Genomic DNA, 11,929 nt, shown 5'->3' with positions numbered 1-11,929 from the left:
AGGAGAGTTCCCACCACATAATTCCCAACATGTACTTCTTTATCTTTTCTTATTGATAAATATGAGATGTTATAAGAAGTAGTACTTCATAAAACTTGATGTTGAATTGACAATTGGTGAGTTTTTCAGGTCAATGAGGGTATCAGACAACCCAGGAAGGCTCTGGATTTTGACATAACTTTGAATCATAATGGGGCGTTCTTGGTGAGGTTGGGTCATATATCAATCAGATGACCAGGTTTATGGTTCTTTGTTTCACTTGTTTCCTTCAGATCCTAATGCAATGCCTGCTAATGACACTGGTAAGTAGTTTTCAAGAGTGCCCTAATAATGATTTAGTATTTGACAGTTTGTCATGATCACAACCAGCTGTAGAAACATAACTTGTTTATGATTAAAAAGTGTTATTTCTTAAAGCTTTCTTAAACAGCAAATTATTCAACTTAACGTGTGTCTGAAACCTTTGATCATATCCCTGTCTAGTTTGGATGAAATGCACCTCAGTGCAGCTAGAACTGCTCTGGTTACTTATGGTGGTATTAAGCTTGTTTGATGACTCATTCACCTCAGTGCAGCTAGAACTGCTCTGATAACTAAAGATGGTGTTAAGCTTGTTTGATGACTCATGCAACTCAGTGCAGCTAGAACTGCTCTGGTAACTTAAGGTGGTGTTAAGCTTGTTTGATGACTCATGCACCTCAGTGCAGCTAGAACTGCTCTGGTAACTTTAGGTGGTGTTAAGCTTGTTTGATGACTCATGCACCTCAGTACAGCTAGAATTGCTCTGGTAACTTAAGGTGGTGTTAAGCTTGTTTGATGACTCATGCATCTCAGTGCAGCTAGGGCTGCTCTGGTAACTTAAGGTGGTGTTAAGCTTGTTTGATGACTCATGCAACTCAGTGCAGCTAGAACTGCTCTGGTAATTTAAGGTTGTGTTAAGCTTGTTTGATGACTCATTCACCTCAGTGCAGCTAGAACTGCTCTGGTAACTTAAGGTGGTATTATGCTTGTTTAATGACTCATTCACCTCAGTGCAGCTAGAACTGCTCTGGTAACTTAAGGTGGTGTTAAGCTTGTTTGATGACTCATGCACCTCAGTGCAGCTAGAACTGCTCTGGTAACATAAGGTGGTGTTAAGCTTGTTTGATGACTCATGCACCTCAGTGCAGCTAGAACTGCTCTGGTAACATAAGGTGGTGTTAAGCTTGTTTGATGACCCATTCACCTCAGTGGAGCTAGAACTGCTCTGGTAACTTAAGGTGGTGTTAAGCTTGTTTGATGACTCATGCAACTCAGTGCAGCTAGAACTGCTCTGGTAACATAAGGTGGTGTTAAGCTTGTTTGATGACTCATGCAACTCAGTGCAGCTAGAACTGCTCTGGTAACATAAGAGGGTGTTAAGCTTGTTTGATGACTCATGCAACTCAGTGCAGCTAGAACTGCTCTGGTAACTTAAGGTGGTGTTAAGCTTGTTGGATGACTCATTCACCTCAGTGCAACTAGAGCTGCTCTGGTAACATAAGGTGGTGTTAAGCTTGTTTGATGACTCATGCACCTCAGTGCAGCTAGAACTGCTCTGGTAACATAAGGTGGTGTTAAGCTTGTTGGATGACTCATTCACCTCAGTGCAGCTAGAACTGCTCTGGTAACATAAGGTGGTGTTAAGCTTGTTGCATGACTCATGCACCTCAGTGCAGCTAGAACTGCTCTGGTAACTTAAGGTGGTGTTAAGCTTGTTTGATGACTCATTCACCTCAGTGCAGCTAGAACTGCTCTGGTAACTTAAGGTGGTGTTAAGCTTGTTGCATGACTCATGCACCTCAGTGCAGCTAGAACTGCTCTGGTAACTTAAGGTGGTGTTAAGCTTGTTTGATGACTCATTCACCTCAGTGCAGCTAGAACTGCTCTGGTAACTCAAGGTGGTGTTAAGCTTGTTTGATGACTCATTCACCTCAGTGCAGCTAGAACTGCTCTGGTAACTTAAGGTGGTGTTAAGCTTGTTGGATGACTCATGCACCTCAGTGGAGCTAGAACTACTCTGGTAACTTAAGGTGGTGTTAAGCTTGTTTGATGACTCATTCACCTCAGTGGAGCTAGAACTGCTTTGGTAACTTAAGGTGGTGTTAAGCTTGTTTGATGACTCATTCAACTTCTTGTGTTCATGGTTTTACTTCAGTTGTCCTCGTGGAAGTACTGGCAGATTTTGATGGTGAGATTGACTTAGAATGGTCTCAGTATCTTGACAGAGAAGTGACCGGATTTGACATCGAACGTCTGATCAACGGCGAATGGAATACGGTTCGTTCTTTCTCTGAAATTACCAGACAAGACGTAGTCAACGTTGGAATTGCCAATGGGGTACGGATATTGGCCATGATTTCTAACGGAACATCAAATAGTGACAGCAATCCAAGTGAGTGGAATTACCTTTCTGGCACATGTCTTTATTAATCTCATGAAGGATGATCCCTAAAGGATTTCCTTGAGTTAGTTACAATGGAGAGGGGAATATTGGCGTAGAAATTACTCTTCAAAGTATATTTCCAAATTGTCAGGGAAAATTTATCAAATGTTGTGTAATATCTTTACTTGAAATCAAAATATTCATGCAGCTAAGAAAAAGGATGTCCCTGTAGCCTAAAGATGGAGAAACAGTGATATTATGTTTGTTGGTAATTACAAAAGCTTTAGAACACAAATTCGAAAATAGTAAGACTGCCGTTTATTTTTTGCCACTGGCCACTTCTGCACATTTCAAGGTTATTTAGTCTGGAACATTAGCCTGTGTATTAACTGATCAATTCGCCGAGTCTTGCAAAGAGAATGAGCATGGAAAAGTCACTTCCTCGGCTCAAATTTCCCCCGATCTAATGCGAGAGCCTATTGAAATGCCCGAGGCAGATAAACTGTTATGGCAGTGGTATTAAAGGGCGCATTTTCAAATGATGTACCTCTACCCACCTCAACCACTTCCATTTGAAGCTTTCCCCTTGTCATTAAAGGCATTGAAGACTTGCCCCAAACCGTTGCTTACAAGTGAAGTTTTCTTCTTGTCACTAAAAAATGCAGACAGTAATGAAACGTGATACCTTGTAATCTTTTATCTAGACCTGAGATGTCCATCACTGCTATGTAACCTGTGTTGTGGGTTTTGACCGTAGCTGTATGTATTGACTGTACACTAGTGTCTAATTACCGACGGTAGCAAGCTGTGTGTGTATTTTGTGGGATCGATGGTGGTGTCTAACACTTCTGTTACACCCCATTTGAAACTAGGTCAGATTACCGGCATGAGACCTTTCTTTGTGCGCGAGTCTTCACACCCTTTACTTACTTGTATAATAGTGATAGGGAAGTGTGAAAACCAGGTGTTGCCAGATTTGTGCTTTATGCTAAGTACTGTCATTTGATTGGTAGATGGCCTGCCTTGTCACAAGAAACAGAGAAAGATTACTCCTACAACCCGATGATTTTAAGGCTTTTATCTTTGACCAAACTATTTTCTGCCCGCAGATTTGTTTGCAAGTTACCGTGGTAGAATAAGTGGGGACACCACCGTGAGGTGGGCTCAACCTGGAGATGTAACAGTAGCAGCAGTGGAGGTGTCCATCAGGCAAGATCTGGTAACGGAGTTTACCGACACCATACTCACTGGAGAATCAACAATGATCAACAGAGTACTAGGGCCGTCAATAGAGACAGAGATTACGATATCACCGACTCTTCCTCTCTGATCTGTCAGGATCTGACATCTCTAAATCAATGGTAATGAATTCCAACTGATTGGTAATCTTTAATTAACTTTGGAGATAAAGAAACTCTCTTTTTTCTATATCTCATTCTCAGTTTGGTTATTCTTTTGAGAGCAAATGGCTACCTTAGACCAGGATTAATATGCTGCTGTCATTTTATCATCACTTTCAGTAATGATGTGTACATGTTACCCTGCAGGGGGAGGGGGGGGGGGGATTTGAAGTATTTTTTTTGAGATGGGGTATTTTTCTTTGTTTGCCTTCTTTGGCATAGAACATAGGTTAAATGGAGTGGTATTTTATATAAAGCATGAACAAGCATTTAAACACTTGACTTGAATGGAAAACAAACTTGTACAAGCATTCTCAGGATATTATATATATATATATATATATATATATATATATATATATATATATATATATATATATATATATATATATATATATATATATATACATATATATATATATAAAATATATATATATATATATATCATGTTTGATATCAAGAGTAAAGCAAAATATGTCACCAAAACAGAACTAGCCCTGTTCGATCAAAGTGGCAAATGGCTACAGTGGAATAACGACTCCCTTACTGGTTTCAAACCTCTGGACAGCAAGCGTTGGTGCTGTTATAGGTCAGCACTGCCAAACACATACAATACAAAGTAAAATAAGAAGCAAAACACACACACACACACACACAAAACAGAATAAATATCAAATGCTCTCACTTTTGAAATAATCCGCTTGATTTATGAATAAACAGACTTTTAGAAAGTAACTTGTTCAGCTCCAACTGCCTCCTTCCCGCCTGTTTCCCTACTCCGTCCCATAGCATCTGAATTCAACCTTTACGTTTACCAGACCATACTCATTTCATGATACAATTTGTCAAAACTTGATCAATATTGTCTTCAGTGTTGGTTAGATCAACTCATTTTGGAAACAGTGCTTTCGTTGTGGTTTTATCCTTATGGGGAATATTAGCTTAATATCTTTTAATAAAAATTACATTAAAAAAGCACTTGATTTCTTGGAGGAAAACAACACAAGAAATCCAAACAATTTAATTGTATCTATAATATTTCTTTGGAAAGCTTCTTCTGTTTTCATTGTTCCAACTTTTTCAGCTATTGCAAAAGGAACATATTGATTCTATTTTAGAATACGATATAATTGCAGGGGGGGCAAAAAAGTGTATAATAATCAAGAGCCAAGCTTTTCGTTGCTTCCACAATTACGTTTTGAACTTGAAATATCTTGGAAATGTTTATTTGAAAATTCATCGTTGAGTTCAGTTTTACTTTTTGTTATCTTTTTTTATTCTTTTTAACTGTGTATGGTGAGTGTTTTGACTGTTTTTATTAATCCACCTAAAATAGTTGACAATATAATTTGTAAAATTCATGCGTTTTTTTTTCTTTAAACGTTACATTTCGGTAACTGTTGCATATCCTTCTGTGTGTATGATATTTCCACATGCCAGCAAAATCAAAGAAAACTTTTACTGTTAAGTTCTTCACTGCCTCATTTTCCATTTTTTGTCATTGCTCCAAAATATTACTGACGAAGCCATTTTTTATGTTTTTGTTAACTTTTTCTTGCTCTTGTGATCTTCTTTTGCTCTTTTGTTTACACAAATTTGTATCAATTTTAACATCATTACAGTAACTGGTTATGTTTAGTCCAATAATTTAAATCATTTCTTGAAACAAGTTCATAAATCGTATAAAGGCTTCCAAAAAATATCAGGAGGTTAAGTCTATGATGTTTAGTAGTAAATCATTTCCATGGTCAGGACTTAGTATGATGGGGTTACTTAGTGGAGTTGAAACATAACTTAATTGACCACACAATTAGTCTTGAATAGAAACTTGAGGGTGTATTTTGTTTTTATCATAGCTTTTCTGGTGGCTGGGAATATTTGAATAAAAATGGCAACAAAATGTGGAAGTTGTCTTCTGAAATAAAACCAGAAATATTTGGAGTAGAAACTTTTTAATTGTCCATCCTTTTTTTTTTCGGTTTTTAATGTATCTAATTCTTGTCTTGTTAAGAATATGGTATAGATTAATTTGGTGAACTTGCTTGGATTAATACATAGGGTTCTACATCTGTTCGTTCCTCAGGTTGGTTGATGGTTGAGCTGACCATTGACTTAAACTTGTAAACATTGTTACTTTCTTATGTCTTTCATGGCTTTTCTTTCCTTTTTGTGGGTTTGTTAACCCTCCTTGTGTATCACTTTTTTCCCTTTCTTTTGTATCCCACCAGTGAGGATCAGAAGGCAACCCCCCCCCACCCTCCCCACACTGCCCTGCCCATTGATTACCCATTTTCTACCTCAGCCTAACCCTACCGCCACCCCAACTCAAAAACAGTGAGAAGGACCATCATGTTAAGTGAGATGAAATTAAAATAGTGAACTTTACCAAATAATAAGTCGCTGTCGAAAGTATTATTATATCTTAGGAAGGATGTGCATATGTTTGCAGAGCTAATAATGGTACCACAAGGTTTCACAAATTACACAATTATAAACAAAAGTGTCTTGACTTCAAGTCTTGATCTCAGCACACTCTCACTATTATAAGGAAAATACAAATCAATTCTCATTTATTTTCTCACATGTACACAAAATTCAAATCAGGTGTTTGGTATAGAAAATTACAGATAGTAGTACATATAATGGACATTAGCAGGCAAGCATCCGTGTGCCCACCCCCCCACCCCAAATTCGAATTTTCTAGCTCAATAAAAAATAAGGTTCTGTTGTATACAACAGAAGAGTAAAATACAAATGTAGGGGAAAATATTGCATCTAATCCCCCTGAGCTATATAAACTAAAGTTTCTCAAAAGAGAGGGGCACACCCCGCAGGACGGCGATCCTCCTGCGTTGATGTGCAACCCCTCCCCACCCCCAATTAATTCGGTTACTATGGGCTTGGATATTAGTGAAAACAAAAGTTATTTATTAAACTAGTGACAACGAGGAAAAGGAAAAAGGCTCGGGTAAGAAAACGTGAAAAAAAAAGCAACAAGAAACGTAGTAATATTAAAACTAAACAGAACTTTGATAGAGCTGATTGTCAATCTCATTTCAAGAGAAAGTATGAAGATTGTATACGCTGTGTTAGTCTCTTAGAGAACTCGTTGTAACATAAGTTATTATGTGTCATGGAAAGAATTAACCGTAACACCGTATGTTACCATACTCACCGATGCTGCTGTATTTAACTATACCTTCCAATTATAATAAATATATAAACGACTTCGTTTGGATGTATTCACGTACATATAACAATCATGATCGGTTTGGTCATTTTATTAAAGGGAAATCTCATTACTTTTTTTCTTTTCTTGGCACCCGCCAAAAGCAGACTTTAAAATGCTATAAGGAAAAGGTCCAGGAGAATTGTAATTACTTAATTGCTTTTCTACCTGTAATGCAAATTTAAATTGATATAGAAACTCATTCACATTTAAATTATCATTTTGTAACTTTTTTCTGGAAAATGTAGTATTTGATATAAAAGATGAGAAAGTTCAATGGATGTTTCAGCAAAACTTAAATCCAAAGAAAATATCCTCTTTTATTTAAAAAAAAACGAATGGTCTATTAATAATCCTTTGCTCGACGTCCAAAATAAATTTATTTATTTTATTTATTATACAAAATTTCTATAGCGCCTTATCCAATCAGAAATTTCTCCAAGGCGCTTTACAGTAAAATACATACAAACATGATAAACAAATATATAAATCGATAATATAACGTATAAAGGGTAGAAAATTTGTTTGATACAATCTGACAATACATTGTATAAAAAACTGCAAATGGGAAATCGAAAATTATACAAACAAATTCTTAAAATTTAAAATATATATGTGAAAGTTTAAACTTTTAAAAGCGCTTTAAATGAGAATTTAGAACTTACAGTACATTACAATCTCATTACGACGTGTGACGTTTATAGATTCATCTGCCAGATTCCACCATTTCCTTCCCGGCATCCGGATTGACCCGACAAATTATAAAGAGCAAAGTTCTCTTTTTCTATCGATTAAAGCTAGCGTATGTTTGTTGAAATCGTGATTCCTAGAACGTAGGTATTTCCTGTCAGTGAGTAGGCCTACCGCATTGCGACTTAAATCAACAATAACAAGTCGACGATTATCAGAATCAAAAGGTCAACTACTACATTGAATCTTATATGTGCGCGTGCGGGGGGAGGGGGGCGAGAAGGGTCATAAATGTAAAACGCAAAGGTAAACATGTTGCAGAGAACATTAGTATCTAGTCCGCTACGAAGGTATTAAAATGCGTGCTCAAATTTGATAATCTCTACCTTGCTGAAACTCACGTTTTGGGTTTTAGCTATATATTTGAAATTGTAACGAGTTGGAAAATCCAGAACAGAGAAAAAACTTCCAGCCTCCACCTGGATTTGAACCCATGCCTCCCGCATTATATATGTATATATATATATATATTTGTGTGAGTGTATATATATATATGTGTGTGTGTATATATAATTTAAACATATATATGAGTACATATATATAAAAACATAAACATATATACATGTACATATATACATACATATGTATATATATATATATATATATATATATTTGTGTGTGTATATATATATATATATATATATATATATATATATTTATATATATATATATATATATATATGTGTGTGTATATATAATTTAAACATATATATGAGTACATATATATATAAACATATATACATGAACATATATACATACATATGTATATATGTATATATATATATATATATATATATATATATATATATATATATATATATATATATATATATATATATATATATAAATATATATATATATATATATATATATATATATATATATATATATATATATATATATATATATAGGAAAAACTGTTAAACAACTATGTAGCATTTAGAGAAAGGCTGGATCTCGAGTGAGATACAATAATTGAATTAGGTAAGTGATTGGAAGTGAAACAGCCAATGTTTGGTTTTTGCAGAGCTTTCGAGCAAAACTAGCTCTTCTTCAGTGCATGATCACCGAAAGTGACGATATATATATATATATATATATATATATATATATATATATATATATATATATATATATATATATATATATGTATATATATAGACAATTAAAATAGATGAACATGTACAGAAAGTGACGATATATACATATATATATATATATATATGTATATATAATTTAAACATATATATGAGTACATATATATAAACACATATAAACACACATACATATATATAAACAGACACATATATATATATATATATATGTATATATATATATATATATATATATATATATATATACAGGGTTATAGCCACGGCGGCGGCCGGTGGTAACCGCCACTCACGCCTGCCGGCCGGCATTGGAAGTGAATAAACAGTCCACTGGCCGGCACAAAACATAGTAAAATGCTTGTGAAATACAACAAAAGTAACAAATTTATCTTTCCCTTGCCGTAAAACATGATAACAACGTCACCTTTTCCCCTGGACCCTACAAGGGGCCATTAAGCGGGCCCCTGGACCCCCGTCCGTGAGATGCGAGAGCTACGCTTCGCAAATTTATTTAACCAACACTCACAATCTCTTAGCTATAACCCTGTATATATATATATAATAGACAATTAAAATAGATGAACATTTACAGAAATATCAAGTTTAGAAAGTTTAACACTTACAACAATCCTTAAATGTATTTCAGGAAATCAGTCAATTTAATCATTCACGATACTCATATATATACAGTGGTTGACTGATTCCTTTTTATTACAAGAAACAGACAATTTAATCGAGCGGTTAGTCTCCGTTTCCTGATTTACTATGTCTATGTTGCTTTAGTGTTGGTAATTTACGGGGCCTTATATAGTTTCATATCATTATAAAGATATTGTTGGTAATTTACGGGGTTTTATTTTAGTTCCATATCATTATATAAAGATGCAGTAAAGACAATATAGGCCACCTGAGTTTAAAATGTCAAACATAATTATATACGGTATACTTCTGGTTGAGTTATTTCATCAGACGCGGGTGATGCAATAATGAGGCGCAAAAAGAAATATCAAGTTTAGAAAGAGAACAAATATCAAGTTTAGGCCTACACATACAAAGAAACGGAGTGGAAGTTTAAGAATTAACAGTTAAGGAGAAGGAGGCGGAGCTTTCTTAGGTCTCTGGTAGTTGTTGGGCTTGCTCGCACATTCCGAGATACCATTCTGTCTTCGCGGGTTGTTTCCCTTTTGGCCTATTCTATCATTTACATACGCTTCATTCGTTAGGTTATCAAGCCTATCCAGCATTCCAATTTTTACAACGTCTTCTGTATAATCATAACTGACATCAAATTCGGAGTCGTCTTCAATGTCGAGGTATGTCGGAGGTCGTGTGTCGGGATCATTTTTGATAATTTCGTAACCCCATGAGCTTTCAAGTGCAGAAACTCGATCTGCACTTGCAGACATAGTGCTTTGCCGGTTACTGCGATTACAGAGATCTTGTGATTCATTTGTGGTGCCATTTCGTAACGTAGCTAACTGGTCTGCGTCTACATCGGACGGATCTTGACTCTTATTTTGAGTTTCAGATTTTGGCAAAATATTTGCTTTGGCCAGAAGAGTATAGTCTGTGTTTTGTTGAGATACCTCACACAAACCAGTATATCCACAATTAACTTGATTGTCGGACATATTGCTGGTTTGCTCGACTCCGGTGGTCCCATAGGTTCTACCTACAGCGTGTTCGAGCATATCGGTGACTTTTCGGAGTTTAATCGTCCTACAACAGAAGCAGACGTTCAGCATAACTGACGCTATAAACCCACTAAGTAACAATATGAGCACCCACGGCGTAACGACGGAATTTTCCAACACAAGTTTCATTTGTCCTTCATCAACGGTACCGCACTTCAAACGCGCACGTGATCCGTCTAATTCTGCAACATAATGGCTAGGGTTTGTAAATTCCCAGAACCGCGATTTACGGTCATCTACGTAGCAATCAATGAAAGAATAGTCAACCTGTTCATTGTTTACACTACAAGATAAACTTTGAAAGATGAAAGTTACCTCAGTACCGTCTGTGGAACAGCTATATAATCTTATGTCGTTGTTACCAGCAAGCAACTTTTCATCGCAACTATTCGATGTATGCGAGGTTAGTAATCGGTTGGGCCTATTCGTTCCAGGCTCTATGGTATCCATATTACCTAGAGTAAAGGCCATATCTTGTTGTCCGCAAGTTAACGTGACATTGGTAGTGACCTCCAGGCAATGTGCATATAGGCCTAAATTGAAATCCATCAGTTTCCCAAAAGTAATGTTGATTAATGCAAGAAGCAAAACAGTTATTATCGGTGAACGAAACATCGCCATTTATCCAAAAAGGCGACCACTAATGGCCTCACTGCAAAAAGAGAACCTTAATAAACATATACTGTAACACAGGCTGCAGGGTTTAGTATATGGCAATGTGTCCATGTAAACAAGTACCGTATGATGAGACTGGAGACGATTCAATGTTATGATATACGTTGAACAGCTTATGTCAACACTATACGGACATTAGCTGATCCAGCTTTTTAACTTGACTAACTCAATTGTGCAATATTGTGAATACATGCGAGGGTGCACGAATTGAAAGTAATATACTCAACGTAACTCCTTTTAGGGTAAACGAAGTGTCGTTGTACTTATTTAAATGGTCATAACTTCCTATTATAACGGAAATGTGGTAAATGATACCGCAAGAACGGCAAAAAGAGAAAATTGACTTTCATTTCTACCACCAGTTGATCCACGATTAAGTCGGTGATAACATACGAATGCCCAAAATAAGGATGTCATTAGATAAGCTTAAAATATATATGGTAATCTTAACATTTTTGGGGGGACAATGTCAAGTTTTGGTAGGGTTTAACGTACATATACAGTAGGCCTACTCAAACGGAGCGATTACAGAAACTTGAAGACGTTCTACAATTATGGCGGAGTATCGTCTAATCATGCCCATACTACGTCATCTGTGACGTAGCAAGATCTTTCATTAGGCAGAGGGAGGGGAAGGGGTTGGTGTGAGAGGCGGTTCATATCCG

The 11,929-nt window shown here is 36.1% G+C and overlaps 1 protein-coding gene across 30 annotated transcripts in view; it reads left to right on the top strand.

The window, feature by feature from the left end:
• Nucleotides 1-5,755, top strand: part of LOC139975283 (uncharacterized) — a 103,285-nt gene extending 97,530 nt beyond the window's left edge. For all 30 annotated transcript variants that reach the window (XM_071983288.1, XM_071983316.1, XM_071983307.1 and 27 more), the window contains 3 exons: nucleotides 273-302; nucleotides 2,177-2,413; nucleotides 3,514-5,755. In XM_071983288.1, the coding sequence (XP_071839389.1) occupies nucleotides 273-302; nucleotides 2,177-2,413; nucleotides 3,514-3,734 (488 nt within the window). In that variant the 3' untranslated portion in view covers nucleotides 3,735-5,755. The remainder of the gene's footprint in view (nucleotides 1-272; nucleotides 303-2,176; nucleotides 2,414-3,513) is intronic.
• The last annotated feature ends 6,174 nt before the right edge of the window (nucleotides 5,756-11,929 follow it).

This window comes from Apostichopus japonicus, chromosome 2, assembly GCF_037975245.1.
Source record: "Apostichopus japonicus isolate 1M-3 chromosome 2, ASM3797524v1, whole genome shotgun sequence".
NCBI lineage: Eukaryota > Metazoa > Echinodermata > Holothuroidea > Aspidochirotida > Stichopodidae > Apostichopus > Apostichopus japonicus.
Note: the sequence above shows the minus strand (reverse complement) of the source record. Positions and strands in the feature narration are given on the sequence as shown.